The sequence below is a fragment of the Rousettus aegyptiacus genome, unplaced genomic scaffold, assembly GCF_014176215.1.
Source record: "Rousettus aegyptiacus isolate mRouAeg1 unplaced genomic scaffold, mRouAeg1.p scaffold_m13_p_13, whole genome shotgun sequence".
In the NCBI taxonomy this organism is placed as follows: Eukaryota; Metazoa; Chordata; class Mammalia; order Chiroptera; family Pteropodidae; genus Rousettus; species Rousettus aegyptiacus.
The window spans coordinates 23,727,600-23,746,708 of record NW_023416288.1 but is presented as its reverse complement, the minus strand read 5'-3'; the positions used below and the strand labels follow the sequence as shown (position 1 = coordinate 23,746,708).

Genomic DNA, 19,109 nt, shown 5'->3' with positions numbered 1-19,109 from the left:
TAATAAAGTAGAAGGAATAAACTAACTACATCTAGAACACATGAAATCTCTCTTTTTTCAAGCTAGGATTTGAGCCTTTCTTATCACATAGGTATTAGTTTCACAACTGACAATACGCTAGCTTAGTTCGACTAGAACCATCTCTTTACAAGGAACAATGTCTCTCATTCACATTATACATAAATACTGGCATAACAAGTTACATAATTAATATATTCTATATTCCTTCTGAATTTTTACATAAGTATATTTATTATAAAGCCCAATTTTAATATTTCAAATACTGAGTTAATAAGGTAAAGGTATTCTTTACTTTTTAAAAGCTGTAATGAAATGTCCTTCACTTAACTATATTTTTAGCAGGAGACTTTTTCCTTCAAAATAATAAAAAATTAAAACAGAAAAAAATTTAAACTAAAAGATGGTATCAAGTTGGTGAGTTCTGAAAGACATCCCTATGTATGGTACCCTACTGTACTTCAATTAATTATCTCAGCTATGATTTAGTTTCTCATCACATATGGTATTCCACAGCATAGTATGTAAATGCATCAGACTCACATGCCATCTAAATTAGAAAATGGCTTGGTTTTTCCAGTTTTTAGTAAGTATAACATAAAAAGTAATTTAGTTTTTAATTTTGCAAATTATTAATATAGAAAACATTTGTGTAATTTTAGGGGTTCCAATTATTTTATTTCTCTGTGAATGTTACTAAAATATATTAAAATCTATGTCAGAAACACTGATAAACTTTACCTAGAGGAAAACAATCATATTTTCAAAAGATTCTTAAGGAATACCTGACAATGACTTACTGCAATATACAAATATGCTTAAGATATACTGCACAGTCCCCATGAAAACTACCTTCAGTTACAGAACTAAACAGATCAGCATAGATTTAAATTATATTATAAAGAATAACCATAAACAATATTTGTTTCACTGGAAAGTGTTACTTGATAAAAATATTACCTAGGGATAGGTTTCAGAAACCTGTCTAGGGCAATCAAGCAAACAACCTCTTTGAGCAGTAATGACAAATAATCAGTACATAAATGTTCAGTTTAAACAAATAACACTTAAAAAAAAAAAACAGTGTCAACTGTAATAAGCAGAATTATTAATGGCTATTTTTATTGAATCACAAATTATTGTTACTAGTCTGAAAGTACAGCACTCAATTAGAAACTAAAGGCTTAAAAGATATATATACACAAATTTACCTGCCAGGGAAAATGTTAAGAGTAACTGGCAATAGCTTGAACTTAGTCTAGAATAAGGTAGAAGATCAACTGGAAATTTGTGGGCTTTATTCCACACACTAGCAAAGGGGAAATCTAAAGTTTAAATATTTAACTATAGCCATCATCAAGAATAACCATATCAGTTTTAATTCTTGGCCTTTCAGTATGTCTACAAACCACAACAGATTTGTTCTATGGGATTCTAATATAAGACACTATAAATAACTTTTCTCCAGACTTTTACATACCTGTATCAGTAAAAAGGCAAATCAACACTCAGTAAAGCTTAATAAAGCACATTTTTGTAAGCACTAATGCTTGTGACACAAATGCTAGAAGAATACTGAATTTGTTAAGTGGTATAAGTTTTATCTGAAAATGGCTTCTCTGTTGACCATGCTAAATTTGGAAACCTAAAATTTAACCTAAAGTCAGATAAAATCCTCAAGGCCAAATGAATAGTTAAAATATTCAAAAGTCCTTTTTTTATGAGTCAGTTATGTGCTTCAAATTTAAAAGAACCTTAAAGAAGTCGTTTTAATTTTATATTTTTCATAAGTCTTCATAATACATAAAATTCAGACATTCAATTTCCAATATTACCAGATTCAATTAAATGCTCTTGTTTAATGTGTTGTAGCAAGACACTCCTTGAAGATATTGTTCTCTTCAGTTCTAAAAGAGGCAAAATTCTCAATGACTACTTTACTTGAAAAAAAATATTCATATATGTAATTTTGACATAAGTATATTGGTTATAGAATTCTAGTTATTCAATGCATAAAATTTGGAAAATAAAACAAAAATGAAAAATCATACTTCCCCTACTCAAAGATTTGTAATACAAATGATCAGCAAAAAATACCACTTGCCTCAGCTGGCATGTGCATTTGTAGTTCCAGAAAATCTTCCGTAGAGATTTAGGTACGATTTCTATGTATATAAATTTATTTACAGCTCAAAAATAGTAGTGTACTAGAAAGACCAAATAAGAGTGACCCACATGGAGGTCTCTAAGCTTAAACAGCTCATCTTGTAGTGGTGAGATAATGACAGGTCATGTATACTCTATGGCTTTTCCCAAAACAGAGCTTAAACAAAGAAGAAAAGCTAAAATTATAACTGGCATAGTCACTGTAAAATAAATGATATATATTTAAATTCTTAGTGGTATAGATGACTTAGATGAAACACTTTAAAAAATATTTATATATGTTCATTACCCATGTCAAAATAAGTTTCAACAGACAGAAATTGCTGAGATCTATATCAAATACACCCTAGAAAAAGAAGGAAAAGTGAAGTGTGCCCTACATTTTAAAAAATACAATATTAAGTCTACCTTTTTATCTTATATGTAAGTACATATCAAAATTTTAAAGTGTCAAGATCTGATGAGTTATACATACACATCATGTATATGTTTTAAAATTATAAATAAGTTAATTTTAAGCTTAAAAGCTTTTTTAAAACTTAAGAAGTCATAAAATACATTATAAGAATTTGAGGAGCTTATAAAACATATAAGCATCTACTCTCATTCCCTCTTCTCTCTCCTTCTTGAATAATTCAGTCTAAAAACCATCAGGTTATTTTAAGCAAAGTAGGTATCCATATGGGATGGATGTGAAGGGTGAAAGAGATTAGTTTTATATCAGGGAATTAATCATATAAGAATATATGTTCAGGATACTGGGAGCCGGTTTCCTGTCAGGGAGTTACAGACATGGAAAGAGAGAAAACTAGAATGGTTTCCAATATCTATAAAGACAGAGAAATATCGGTGTAAATGTGTATGTGTATGAATAGACATACAGGCATTAAACAATATGTCTAAAAAAATAATGTACATATATACCTTGCCAGAATGTGACACAGAGACACAAAGTGAGCAAATGCTGTTGGAAAAATGGTGCCAATAGACTTGCTCAATGTAGGGTTGCCAAAACCTTCAATTTGTAAGAACTGCATTTTTGTGGGGTGCAGTAAAGTGAAGCACAATAAAAGGAGGTATGGCTGTATATACATCTAGTCCTTCACATTGTCTACTGAGAAGAATCTCAGTAGACATGCGTACATCTAGAACCTAGATCTTGGTTTCTAAATACCATTCTCCACTAAAAGTAACCAGAGCTCCTTGAGAAATGGCTGGTTCCAGGAGTAGGGGAATGGAAAGTACAAGTTAAGCCTAGAACTTTTTTTAGTAAGGAACTACTCAAAGATTTCTGGGATCATGTCAAAAAGCCATAGATGCCAACTTGAAATGGCAGCATCCAGACTGAGGTGGCTTCCATTACGCACATTTGGGACAATACAAACATCAAAGTAAATAATAATAACCCACTGAATAAAACAGAAAATGAAAGTCTTATGAGGAATGGGATATTTACATTTTCAAGGGTCCTCCCCACTAATTACTTATTAATTAGAAAGGGGAAGAGAATGGAGAAGACTGGATGGATAACTACTTAGTCGTGTGATCAAAGTTACCACCATCTATGGTTAAAATTGAAATTACATGTCACCTGACAGAATGCATAGTGCATCACATCCGTGTTATTCTTATCAAAGATTCATAAAATGAATCTAACCACAAGAAAAGATCAGAAAAATGCAAAGTGAAAGATATTTTACAAAATGACTGCCCTGTAATCTTTAAAAGTGGCAAGGTAATAAAAGTAAAAAAAAAAAAAAATGACTAAGGGACTGTATAGATTAAAGACTAAGGAAACACAAAAATTAAACACAGCAAGTGGTTCTGCACTGAATCCTTTTGCTCTAAAGGACATTACTGAAGACAGATGGCAAAACCTGAATGAGATCTGAAGATTAGATGGTAATAATATATCAATGCTAATTTCATAATTTTGGGGGGTTATATTTTGGATATGTAGAAGGATGAAAAAATACTGACAGATGTAAAGCTGACAAACATCCTTTCTGAAAGATTACTCAATTAACAGTAGAGGACTACAGTCTCCAAATATTTTTGTTGATATACCCCAATATTAAAAATATATAAATATGTACCTTAACATAAGTATATATACGTGAAGTTAAATATCTGTTCTATAGCATCACTATATTATTTACATCATAAAACACACTCAGACATAGAAATTAAACTGGGATGTTATACAAAATTAAGTTGATTTAATTAGCCATCTCATCAATCGCCTGGGGTACAAACACTTCATTCTGGAGGCCTCTAGTGAAGGGAATGGACAAAAGGGGAGATGAGTCTGGTAGACCTAGTTAGACATCTTCTAAAAGAGGAGGAACTGAAAGAATGAGAAAAGAAGTGAGGCACTGAATCAAGGCAGTAGCAGTGGAGAAACCCAAGAACAGACTGGAGAAGCATTTAAGGAAGAAAACTTTTACAGGACTCAGGAAGTGATTTTCTATACGGGACAGGATGGAGACAGCTTGAAGAGGACTCTAGGTATTTGGCTTGGGTAAAAATAGAGATGGAAGAAAAATAAGAGATGGGTGAGGTGGAGGAGGAAGAAGAAAATGCATTGCTTTTCTAGGCATACAGTACACATTAGCAATAGTATTTTCACAACATGGTAAAGACCAAGAAAAAAATAAGTAATTCATGGTGATAGGCAGCAATGAACTAGCTCCACTGAAAACATAATTCACTGTCTAGATAGCTACTGCCTTATTCAACTGTCTTTTAAGAGTGGCCTATGAGAGAAGATATATTTTATGCATGTGAGTTTCCATGTGTTTATATGTGTATAGAGTTGTATATATCTGTGTCCAAGTATTTGGTCATTTTTCATGAAACCTAAAGTGACCGCTTAGATTTATGGAAGGTTGATAAGGCAGGAAAAGTCACCATGCCATACTTTGAGGGTTTGGGTAGAATAAAAAGTCATTCTACATACAAATATTGAATCATGTTATATGCCTAAAACTCAATGTTTTAAGAAAAAAAAATTCTATTTTTAGGTCAATTATTATTAAATCAATATTATTAAAACTACACTTACGTGTATTTTATCTTTCATGTACTAAAACTTGAAATTATAGATTTAGCTTTGATGATCTTTTTAGATTTTTATGGAATTTCTATAAAATAGGCAGGATTAGTGACAGAACTTTATTGCCTTCATATAGCCCACAGCAAAAAATCTATTAATTGAAAAACAAAGTCATGTTTAAATATATTATGCTGCTGAGAGTACACATGGCATTATTTTCCCCTAGTATGCAAAATTTGGAGACAAGGTTAACAGTTCAACAATGTTACAGTAAACTGCTGGAATTCTGAAACTTAGATACCATATTTGGATGAAATTTGAAAATGCTGGTTGTTTATATCTATTCAATCACAGGTCAAAGTACAAATGAGATGCAAGTTTTCTAACAATGTGCCTTGCTAATAAATTTCCATTCAGAGTCCAAAGACCTATTCTCTGGGGGAGAGGAAAAAACAAAAATAGAAATACACCTTACCCTTTTCAATGACTACTAGCACCTACTTCATTTACAAAATGTATGATATACTCCCAATATAAGTGAAATATGCCCCCTTGTATTTTCAATATTCGTTAACAAAAGTACTATATAACTTAACAAAGCCACTCTTAGCATTTAATACAATGCTGCATGTTAGTAGTATTACTGAGCCTTTTCAAAAGAAGGTATGCAAAAGGTATATTTATAAAGGCAATAAATCCTTTTTCAAAAATTGCTTTCCTAATTTATTTGTTGAGGATAGGAGAAAACTCTAAACTAAAAAAATGCACTTAGAAAATTATATTATACCACAAAGAGTCCCTTAAGACAATGATTTAAAATCTATTGCATGCCATTATTTTTTTCATTTAATACAATTTCTGGAAAGAATTTTTTAATTCAATAATAAAATCTTTTGATATTAAATATGTTCCCTCTTGAATCCAGGTCTTAATAAAATGAATTCCAAATAATTCTTGAAATTGTACAGTTTAAAAACTTGGGCAAAAATGCTTTATTATTAAATAATATGAATAGTATATTCTATTTTAATAATCGTATAAATATGTAAATTTTTAAATAAATGTTATTAAAAAATACTTCAGTTTTTTTCTATAACCAAATTCTCTTCTACAGATTTCAATAAATAACTTTTACAGATGGCCCATGTGATAACCTGGAGCAAATTAATTTTACTAATGATAAAAAAAATTTTTTGCTTCCATGATCAGACAGGAATTCAGTATCAATTTTATTTCCCTTTAGGCAGACAAATGCATTTAAGAAAGACAAACTGAGGTCCATATTAAAATAGACAGTTAATTTCTATTGTTTATTTAAGGAAGAACAATTTAATTAACTCACAGCTGACCAGAATGTCTTAGTTCAAATATATTCAATATTCTTTTAAATGATCAGGAGTCTAGCTGTTCACTCACACACTTTAAAGAAACACAAAATAAACTGTATATTACCACCATTTAAGGTTACAATAATGATATTCAAAAGACATAATTTCAATAGTTTATTTTTGAAAATAAACTATTAAGTGAACTTATTAGAAATTTCATCCTTTCTACTTAGCTAAAATAAATGATCAGAAATAAATTTTAGAATATAAAAACTAGTTTTCTCAAAAAACAGAAACAATCAAATATACTTATTTATGTTAAGATGAGTCATCTACAAAAGAAAATTGGATTTTTTGGTTATTCATTTGGTTATGCATATTAATATTACATATATTGTACAGTAATGTAATATATAAACATGTAAATATATTTTTTGTCAAAACAAATTTCTTATGACTGAAGTCAGAATTTCCGTTATTCCTTAACCCTAAGTGTGGTAAATTAGCAGAGGGTGACTTTTTTTTGACTAATAGAGAGCTACTTAATATGCTAGAGTAATACAGAGAATACAAAAAACAGCTAAAATATTTCATAGAGGAAATTTATATAATTTAGTAGAGCTGTTTATTCCTTAAGGGCAATAAAATCACTGTGGCAATATATTTTTAAAGTGCATTAGGTTAAAATGTTGGTCTTTCATATTCCAATTCCCCTTAAACTTGGGAAGCTGGTGGTGTGATACAGAAAAGCTATCAAAATGAAGGGAGACAACATTTTTTCTGATAGGCTTTCCCCACCTTACCTTAGAAGATGAAGAATCACACTCCTGACATATCCATCCATAGCCTGTTTGTTTAGGAGACTTTTTCAAAGGAGGATCCAAACAGCCAAAATGGTAACACAGTCTGCATTCATCACACCTGCAGGGTAAACAGATTTATGGTATATCTAAATATTATTTTTTTAAAAAAATATTTTTCAAAGACAAATAGCAAGCTATCGCACATTTCAACTTTAACATTATTAAATTAGTGTTTATGACAAAAACAAGCTAAACCTGCAATAAATGTTTTAGAAAAAATAAAATACAACAGAATTAACAAACAAAAATGTATTATTCAGGACATGTTGATAGTAGAAATATTAAGAACGTAGGAATTAATGTATGTGTATAGCTATATGTGTAAAAAACTAACAGTTATTTCAATTTTATACTTTAAGAATTATTTGCCCATTAGTTTAAAAAAATTTAATAATATAAGATACATATAATTCAAGATTATGAATTCAGTCCAATACATAGTGATTATTTAAAAAAAATTTGGAACTCTAAAGAATTCTGCTAGGCTACATTCAGTGGTCTCTAATGAATTCTATACAATTTATAACTCATCATTTTTTTTTCCAAGTTAAGGTAGATTATAAATAAATTTTCCAATGTTTACTGTATGCTAACATAATCTATAGTAAATAAACATCATTCTAAGAATTAGGTATTATTTTCTCAAATACAAATTTTCTCAAAATTTACCTGTCAGTTTTTCTCAGTGTATTTGGTTTTTCAAAGGAACGCCTAGTGGTACATTTTAAAGCTTATTAATAAATATTTTGATAGTATCTTTGCCACCTGTGATGTACAAAATCTAAGAAAACTATCATACCTATTCTTCGTTTCAGACAATCTCATCCTGCTGACAATGAAGAAAGATCTGTATTATTTCAGTGTCTTATAAAAAGAATTTTGCATTATTTGGAATAACAAGACCAAAATTTAACAACAAATAATAAAAATGCATCTTAAAGAATTATATCCTTCATTTTCTTTGTAATGTTTTTTAAGTTAAAAAATAATAATATTTTCTCTAAACCAATCTGTCAAATTCTCTTTTATATTGTTTCTCTTACTGATTTAAAACTTAAAAAGTTGAAAAATCCACACCTAAAAAACCAAGGGTAAAAAATTATGACATACTTTACTTGAATATAGTGCTAATTACTATTCAATATCCTTTATTAGTAAAAAAAGGGGGAAGGAGTCATAGTTATAAACGACACACAAAAACAACTGAGTTTTAAAAACCAGCACAATAAAGGAGACTAATACATTTATACTAAAAACTTCATATTATGCTGCAACACCCAGAATCAAGAGTTTCAGAAAAGTTAGCAACTTTGCTAAGTTATTCAGGTATAAAGAAGTTTAAAACACAACTATATATCATAAGTTTATATATTTCTTCCTTTACAACTTTCACCTTATGAACCAAAGAAACTTATGTACTTTTCCAAAAACCTTTTAGACTCAAAACATGGACTTGAAAAAAATGTTTACTATGAGAATTTTAGCTCTGAGAAAAATAAAAGCAAATAATAACAGTACTTTGTTTACTATGCCAGCATTATAAATAAACTAGCCAAAATTATATTTAAAAGCAATTAAAATGTTTAAATACCTGTTGTTCTGATATTAAGAGAAATAATATGTAATATATAGCTAACATCAAATGTAACATGAGACTAAATAACAAGCCCTCACAATTTTATGTTCTTCTCAATTCAACTTATTTACCTTTCAGTAGTTAAAATTTCAATTATATTAAACATATGTATGGTTATAGAAACATTCAGAGTATAAGCATTTCTGAGTTAAGAGGAGGTTGAGATTTCTAGATAGCTAAGGGCATATTCCTTCAAGCCTGAAAACTAGTATTTCAATCATTTTGGTGAAAAGTTTTAAAAGAACTATATTCTTCATCAAGAAAATACATTAACTATAATTTACTCTTCATCATCTCAGGGTCATGAGTATGAGTAACAGAAGTTGCTCTATGTCTAACAAGGTGCCAGCCCTTAGTGTCTGAAGTCAGTACCATCAACCTGCTGCTCTATCTGAATTCCTGTACTCAACTTTTATAGGTTTTTAAGAGTTTTCACTTGCTTGAAAAGTATCATCTACTAATTTCTGATATTGTCAGTTTATTTTTCTAAGCAGTATTTCTCAAAAATAATTTGTTATGGATTTGGAAACCAAATTACTAAATTTATTAAGACTATGCAAATTGACAGGAAAAAGATATGAAAATGAGAACTTCTACTGAGTTTAGTACATGAAATCAATTTTGATTAACTATAGTTTCTTTTGCTTAACTTCAGGTTTCGGGCTATGTTCCTTATAGTTCAGGTGGCCAATAATCTGGGCTCTCGCTAGGTGAAGAGTTATGGTATTAATGTTTTCCTAGTTCACATGAAATTACAACGTAACTACTGCATATTTATAACTATGTCATAATAACTTGCAAATTAAGATTTCTAGGGTAAAATTCAAGTCAAACGTCATGATGAATATAAGGTGAATCATAATTCATTATTTTTCACCTTTGTGTATGCAGGTGATTCTTGGTATATCTATGAATTTCCAGCTAATAAACTAAGAACAAATTTCCTATCACTTCAATTTGTTGCTGATTTCAATTAATTGTATAATCGTTATCTTTTAGTTCAAGAATAAATGCAAAAGGGAAAAGAAAGGTTTTATATGCTAGATTTCTTAAAAGATGCTGAAGTACATGATATTTGGAAATGACCTCATCCTTACTGATTCTTTCAATAGTGATACCTTTTAGAATGACTTAGTCTACATGTGGAATTCTAGTGTACTTGTGATGGGTCCCAGAGGAAAAGAAGAATTAGCTTGTATGAATCAAGTTATAGCTCACTCACCAGTAAATAAAAACTGTAACTTAAAGACTAAATAGTAAAAATGAGTAGTTAATACACTTAGGAAATGCCAAAATCCAAGAGAGGAATAACAAAAATGAAAAGAAATAATTCAATCTTGAAATCAGTAGGTCTGTTAATAAACAAGCATACAAATATAAGCTCTTTCTAGCAATGATTAAAATTATTTTCATGTGGGAAAAAGCTAGTTGTTTCTACACTAGAATATTGAATTAGAGAAATCTTTATGTGCTGGTAATAAAAATATCCTGAATGACACAAGTGAACTCAAGCAGAATTTGTAAGAATCAATATATCATAGACAAATGTAAGGGATACCACTAAAAATCTTAGATATTGAAGAACAGAGTGGATGGTAAAAATAGTGGATTACTTATTTTATTCATGCACTCACATCACTTTGTAAACTTTAGTAAATTTTGTCAGCCAAAAAAATTCTGGCTATGTTACAAATTTAGATCATTTTAATAACTTAAAAATCAGAAATTCATAAGGGTGTGTAATTATTCTGCTATCTAAAAGCTGAAAGAAAGTTGAAGTAGTTATTGATCAAGTTATTATTTATGGTCTCTCACATATACTTGAAAACACATAATTGCAGCACATGATATAGTACATATTAAAATCTTTTGCAGAAGCAGTCACTGACCCACAAAAGCATAGTGATATAACACAATATACTTTATTAAATGACACAATGTCTATGTAATAAAAAGACTATTATAATATGCCAATAGCACATATATTAAATAGAAAGTCAATATCTTAAACTATATAAGATAATATAAAATTAACCTATAAAGTAATAGTATGAAATTTTTAATAAAATGCCAACTGAATGCTTAAAGAAATGTCCTTTAAATAGCTAATAAATACTGTACACATTAACAATACAGGGCACACTAATATTACAATTTTAAAGGAGAGAAAATGAATCCCATTTATAAGATAAAAGGAAAACTGATGGTTTAATTCGATTCTTACTAAATACAATTCCCTAGGTATCAGATTCATAATGGAGACAGTGTAAATAATAAAGCAGCTATATCTATCTATCTATATGGTCTTTTACATACTGATTTGACAAAATACAGTGTGCAAATAAACATAGTTCTATATGTAGGTAACATACTTACTTAGCATATGGTTAAGTATAGCACCCTAGACAAAGAAGAGGAAGAAAATGATTTATATTCATATGTCCTATGATCCATATAACAAGCAATCAGTCATGTTTACCTGATAACTGAGAATACAGATACAGGTAAAAATGAAACAACTAATTTATTTCCTCCTGTGCCTAAGAGACAGGCTAAATCCAGTGTTCCAAAGGGTTTCCTTAACTCCCCTAATGTCCAATTGATAATGTCACTAGGAAAGGGCACTAAATAACTACTTTTTAAACTAACGGAAATGATTAGGTGCACCTCCCGTGCATTTAATTTTATAATCACAGCCAGATGATAAGCTAAACTTTAGAAAGAAGAGAAATACCCAATATGGAATTTGAAAAGCAAGGTACACTTTTTTATGATCAACTTGATACATCATCATAGCTATTTTTATGTCAAGAGAAAGTTTAAAGATTCCTTCCAAGTCTATACAAAGAACTGATTCTAAAAATATATACTATTACATATGTTTACTTAAAAGAAAAACTAAATATCAAGAGAATTCATGGATTGATTTTTTTTGCTTTTTCATCATTTCTACATAAAAATTCTATACATGGAAGATCAAAAAATTGGTATTGAACATTAACATTAAATAAAATCATACTAGCAGCTTAAACACCTACACAAATCTCTTAATCAGTAGTGATAGATTCTTTTATTGAACAATGGCCGATTATTTCAATTACTCACTTTAACAGATGGAGAATATGCAGACCTATAGCTCGTTAAATCACTTTTAAAATAATACAAACGTGCACAAAACTCTGCATTCTACCAATATTAGAATAACATTTGTTATCAATAAAGACCTATTTTATTCCTTATGTTTTACAACAATTTTAGTGCAAACACTTAATAAGCATTTTCTAAACAGAATAATTAGAAAATGTCTTTATATCATATTTCACAAATATAGGACTAATGTACAGGTCTTGAACATATTTTCATTAATGCCACTACAGTCTTTTATCACAGGCAGTAATGACTGGGTGAGTGGGAAGACAAAAATATTCTTTACATGAAAGTATATTAATTGGAAAAAATATGAGTAATTACCAAAATCTAAATTCATAGTTAATACTTAAATATAGGGATCACTTAAGTTAGCTACATTTGCAGCAGCCAGGTTAGAAGATTAAAAGTGAAACAAAAAAATAAAACATGAAACAAAATCATTCATATGAAAATATACAATAAGGTCAAGTACCTCTTTACAGCATGAGAGAATGATTAGACATTTCTATACCTAAAACATGTCTGCTTTGTTCTTTAATAAACTGATCTCCATCTGCTCATGCCCTTGGAAATTTTTCAGCAGTATAGCTTGCTGTGCTCACACTCCACATAACTTTGTGTTTCCCTGCTCATAATTAACTAATCACACTCTAATCAATAGTAGATTTTGATTTTACAGTGTAAGTTAGATAAATGAGATAATGGCTGGGGGTCAATCTCATTTTATTTACAAAGCCCAGCATAAGCTTCCAATTTCAGTATATCCTATGCACCTGAATAGCAGTGAATCTTATCAGCAGGCCTGCAGAAAGTCATAGAGTGAGCAGTGGGAAAAAGAGGTCTACATTTTTATAAAGAATATATTTACAAAGCATGTCCATCTCAGCATATGATTAAATATTTTTAATCATAATTTTTAGCATTATGTAAATTTACAAAATGCTGACTCAGATTGTAGGAAAAATTTCTTTTATATGCTATGCAACTCTAAAGCTAAGTCTCTTACACAAGTTTCAAGTGTCAAAACAATTTCAGAAAACAAAATTATGTTAATATTCCACTCTGCTGCAGACAGTACTTCTGAATTCCTTGAACATACTGGTTAAATATTCATAAAATAGTCCCATATTATAAGTAAAACAGTGGTGATAAGTTTGTCAAATAACAAACATTAAATGTTTAACAAAAGAGTGGTCTCACTAAGTAGTAGGATATAAAATCAGGGAAACAGGAAAAGGGGTGTGAATATCCTTAGTATTTATGGTTAGCAATCTATTTTTAATATCATAAATGTAAAATCAGATAAACACTCAATAAATACATGAACAAGGATATATAATATGTATATATAAGTATCATTTCTAAACTTTTAGGTGGATAAAGGTTAAGGCTAAATTTTGTTTTCATGTTCAAACAATGCTAATTTCAAATCTTTTCTTAACAAAGCAGTTATGAATTATGAACAAAGACTATCTGAGTTTCTTGATCCATTTCTGAATCTAAAATACTGCTGTTGTCCTCATAATAAGTATAAAATAAAATAAACAACTGAATGGAAATAAAGAAATCATAGTGTATATGTTATAGATGAAATTACCACAAACTCTTTTATCTAGAACAAATATTTTTGAAAATGTAAAGGCCCTTTTAAGGAGACTAAAGCAACATTCAATCAAATAATGTCAACCACAACACAATAATTCTTTTAAAAACATTATTTACAAATGGTTCTCAAAGTGGTGTCCCTGGCCAGCATATCAACACCATTTGGGCACTTGTTAGAAATGCAAATTTTCAGGCCTCATCCCAGACCCACTGCTGGGAGTCAGGAGGAGGAGTAAAGTGGAGAGAAGGAAGATAAAGAGGAGACTATAGTAGCAATCTCTACTATAACAAATCCTTTCTGTGATTCTGATACATCATAAAGTGAGAACCATCGCCTTATACTGCCATGTCATTCTTGTATTTCAGTGTCATTTTAGTGTGTTTTCCTTTCCCTGGAGTGTGACAAATAGCCATCATTTACCTGTTGCGCTGTTTTCTCTTACGTGTCTGTGAATTATGAACCGTTTAGTGCATATTTTCTTAAGTACACATTAATATCTCCTTTGAAGAGCAACCAGACAAATTATGGAAAAGATACATGTTCCTAGGGCTGATAATCTTACGAATTATGCAATTTATATTTGTGATGTGTGACAAAGATTCATAGGGCTAGCATCAAATATCAAATAGCATATCTACCACGGAAGACTGCAAGACAAGGAATGATGATAATATTCTAATTAGAACCAAGGTGAAAAGGATTTCCATTTATAGTGACACCAAAACCAGAAGACTTAATGATTTCTCATTAAATCTAAAATAAAATGACCACTAGTAATTTCTCACCATATGTCAGAGGAGAGTGAGGGCCTGATGCATTAGTACATTCTTTTAAGAAAATAGCAATATGTTATTTTTCCGAAAATCAGCTGGAGTTCAGCAACAGAATTATTACCAACTTTTTCTTAAGCTTATATAGTGATGAATGAGTCCTTCCTTATTCTTAAAAAAAAAAAAAAAAAAAGCCTACTGGTTTTGCTACAGGTTATTAATATTTTCCTCCAAAGTTATCTTTCAATAAATCAATAATCTCAGTTTATACATATTTTATATGCATATTACTTTTAGTAAACATCTAATAATATGGTTCCTTACTATAACTATAGATTAGAATACAGCAACTCCATATTTACACTTGCTTTTGATTTTTTGATTATAACATTGCCTACTCTATTCCTAAAGTTTAAACTATTTTCAGTTGCCAATATACCTGAAAAGATATCCAGAACCACATTTAAAAACCAGGAAATTGCAAGAAACAAGTTGACAATTTACAAGTACATGTGCATTTCAATTTCAGCAAAGAGTCTCTTCTAAATCAGTTCAAGATGGAGTGATGAAATATTCAACATATTCCTGTAGTTGACTTAAAACTGGATCATTAAAGCTCGAAGATCAAATTTTAATTCTGTAAACCTCTGGAAAGACAGAGATGTGAATGAAGATCTTTCAGCTGGCAGGTTGCATAGTCAGTATGCTTTATATCAACCTCCTCATTTCGTAACCTCATACTTAAGGTCGAGAAAAATAAATTTATATTGAACACAGAAAGTTTGTATTAAATCAGTAAAGACTGAATACGTTTGGGCATTATTATAAAAGGTCTAGAGATCAACACAGATACTCTTACTTATGAACTTAAAATCTGAAGTCATAAAAATTTCATGCTAACATTAGTGCTTTCATACTAGGCCTAATAAGTCAATACTAGAATGACATATGCTTTACAAGTCTTCACTTCTGCTGAATATTATAAATAGAAATAATGTTTAACGTGAGAGTCTATAGTTGTTTCCCAATGCAGCATTTCATATATGAATATATGTATTAAGTTGCATGAAACAGAATAGCAAACTAATGGAATGCATTGTCTTTCTTGTTTGTTACTGGTATTGTTCAACAACAGTGAGTAGCACATTGCCTTCAAGTCCCACAGGCTTCTGACACTCTTCATTAAGTCCAAACACTGTATATCATCATTTGCCAAAGAAGCAAGAGGGAAAGACATTACTTAATAGGGCAACTCTGACAAGACATTATCTAGTATTTTTCAATAATGCACATATCAAATATTTCTGATTAGTGCCAAAAAAAAAAAAAAATAGAAGGAAAAAAAAGGAAAAACAAAAACCACACTGGCAAATTGAGTGCCTTGTCAGTCCAAGTAACAAACCAATCAATTACATTCTATCCAAACCTGACAAGCAAAGGCAACTTTTTGCAGTGATAAGCTTATGGAAAGGACAAGATAGCTGTTCTCCTTTACTTTATGTACTCTATTGAGAGTGTTATCCACATTTTTTAAATCACACTTATAAAAGAGGTTTCCAGGATTGCCTCCGAGGATGAGCTGTGGCAGAGTTGGGTCTCATGAAGGGTATCTACACAGTAAAGTGATAAGAAAAGAACATTAACATTTAAAGATCATAGCAGCTCTGCACTATGTCTTATGAAACATACTAACAACACCACAGTAGATTCAAATAACATATGATCTGGTCCAAAGAGATAGATACACTAAACCTAAATGCCATGATCTTATGGATCTTCTCAAGGTTCTAACTGGATAAAATGGAACCAATTTCTCATTTGAATATTGAGTTGCCTCCTCTTGTATTATTATAACTTTTAGTTGACAAAATAAATCTATCTTCCCTCAAAGAAAAGAAAATATTAAAATGATGAAGGGTTTGTATTTATATAAGCACACATATTTGATTAATAAGTGTTTTGAAAAATAGCAGTTTCTTATTTTTTTTAATCAAATATGGCAATTAAGCAATGCTTGAAAGCATGCACTGTGCTGAAACAAGCACACCTAACCAGTATGTAGACAGTCTCAGGGAGGAAATTTCCAAATGATTTTTATCTCCTGTGCCTACACTGCCTTCCTTTTTAAAAAATTATACTTGAAATGTTTGGTTATAATTGTGAAAAGTATATCCCTAATTAGCTATGTTAGTAGATTATGCAACAGAAAAACAACAGAGAATACACCTCACTGTAAAGACCTGGTCACTGATTATAACAGCACTAATTTTAGCCAAATTTTCAAAACTCATTCACTTGGATTTATTTCTCAAAACTTTCCCTAGTGCTTCTTGTATTTAGTTCCCTGTCAACATATATTCATTTGCTACCTTTGGTCCCGTATTTACAGAAGAGAAATTTTATGTGCTTAGTAATTAGAATATTTTTTTGACCATGGTAAACAAAAATTGATCATTTCCTTTAGATATTTAGCTATATAGACGGAGTGAAACTGCCAGTCACATCACAGAAAAAGTCATTTTAATATTTAGCTTGGAGAGATATGTGTTCAATGCTTCTAAGTTCCATTGAGAAAAAGAAAGTGAAAAGTGGCACAATCACAGACAAATAAAGCACTACTGAGAAGAGCTACCATGTCAAACTGAATAACCTCTAAAGAAAGCAAAAATAAAATGTACAAGGAAAAAATATAGTGTGAAAGTTTTCAGAGAAACGTACTTATCAACACATGAGAAATAGAGTTGAATTTCCTTGCTGAATAAGGAAATAGATAGGAAGAGTTGAATCCCCTGTTAAATAGTCACATGTGCTAATGTTTCTCAGTGCTTCAGTCTCTAAATGAAGAGCTTTAAGCACATTCTGAATTTGATATTCTGAGAAGTGCTCTGTCTACAGGTTAAACACTACTAGATCACATAATGCAAGAGGAAGCAACCACATCGTTTACCATAGTAGTACAATACACTTTTAATGACATGCACAAATGGAGACTAGCAGACAACACAAAAGATATATTTACATATAACTTTGATAGGAATTTGAATATTGATATATTAGGTATCACTAAAATCTGCTTTATACTCCAATTAAATTTAAGTTGAAGTTTAACTCTGAAAAAAACTAGAAAGCTATCACTAATATTCCTCCAAACCAAAATTATACTTAATATTAAAAATCTCCCTAAATGCCAGAATAAGCAACATGACTTGTTTCGCCTGCTGTCTTCCTAGGATAAATTACTTGTGGTATTTTATATCAGAGATCAAGTTTGACTTTGTCTTCATTCCATGTGTTCCTAGTAAACTTACCTACAAATTAATGTGGAAAAAATGGAATTAAGTATTTTCAAAGAGGGAGCTTCCCTGATGTATGCACAAGTGATCTGTATCTCGTACAGTTGGAATTGCCTGTCAAAAAGCAGCATCCATTTCTTTTGTGTCAATAAAGTCAAATATGCTAAAGCAGCGTAGCTGGTGAGGCAGTAAGCCTTTACAGCATGAGCTCCAGTCAAGGCTGCCGAGGCTCAAACTCTAATTCTACCACTTTCTAGTTGTGTGGTCTTGGACAAGTAATTCTTTTCTGTTTCCTCACCTATCAAATAGGGATAAAATCAATATCTAATGGGGTTGCTGTGAGGATTATTTGAGATAAAATACAAAAAGCACTAGCACACTGACTGGCTCATAGTAAGTGCTCTATAAATCTCAGCAACTAACATGAAGACCAGTAGATTTATCAACTACTATAGTAGTGTTTACTTGAAGAGAAGAAACTATATTCTGTACATAATTTATATAATTTCAACATATAATTAGAGGAGAATAATTTCTACTTCATAAAGCTTAGCATCTCTGTACCTCAGTTACCTAATCTCCAAAATGGAGGTATGCATATCTCATAAGACTAATGTAAGAGCTGAGTGAGATAATACATTTAGAGAGAAGAAAATAGAGTCTGGGACATAGTAAACATCTAACATTAGCATTATCTTAATTCCCAGTCTATAAAGTCTTTAACATTTCTCTGGGGTTCAATTATATATGTTAAAAATATGAGATTCTTATACATTATTACCTAGACATTAAAATCATCAACTCCAAAATGTATACCCAATCTTATTTTCAAATTCATTTCACTTTTAATTTCAGTAGTTATGTCCATTACATATGTCCAAAACTATATAAAAATAATACAAATCAAAACCTTGTTACAGGAAGAATAGATGAAAAAAGTGTTTAATTTTTAAAAAGAAAAACCAGAAAACAATATATAGCAGGTCCTCAAATAACGTCATTTCATTCAACATAGTTGTTATAATGTTGTTAAGATGCTGTAGGAACTTTTGTTTATTTCAATTGGTTTTGCTTTCAATTAAAGTTGCAGAACCTATCCACTACATTAAGTGAGGACTTACTGTAGTTGGTTTCTAATAGTAGAAGCTGGGTTATGCTTGACTGTATGACTCTAGGGACTGAATTATTGAGAGACTATCAACTCACTTGGAGAAACTTCCATTG

The 19,109-nt window shown here is 30.3% G+C and overlaps 1 protein-coding gene across 10 annotated transcripts in view; it reads right to left on the bottom strand.

Moving 5' to 3' along the window:
* The window catches only part of PHF14 (PHD finger protein 14), a 170,614-nt gene that overhangs the window by 50,664 nt on the left and 100,841 nt on the right, over positions 1-19,109 (bottom strand). For 3 of the 10 annotated variants that reach the window (XM_036230382.1, XM_036230380.1, XM_036230383.1), the window contains exons 17-18: positions 8,230-8,259; positions 7,371-7,488 (exon numbers count right to left, since the gene is read on the bottom strand). In XM_036230382.1, the coding sequence (XP_036086275.1) occupies positions 7,371-7,488; positions 8,230-8,259 (148 nt within the window). Of the gene's footprint in view, positions 1-6,909; positions 7,489-8,229; positions 8,260-12,121; positions 16,203-19,109 lie in introns of those variants that run through there. The other 7 variants (XM_016160739.2, XM_036230381.1, XR_004953898.1 and 4 more) reach the window with 5 other exon arrangements.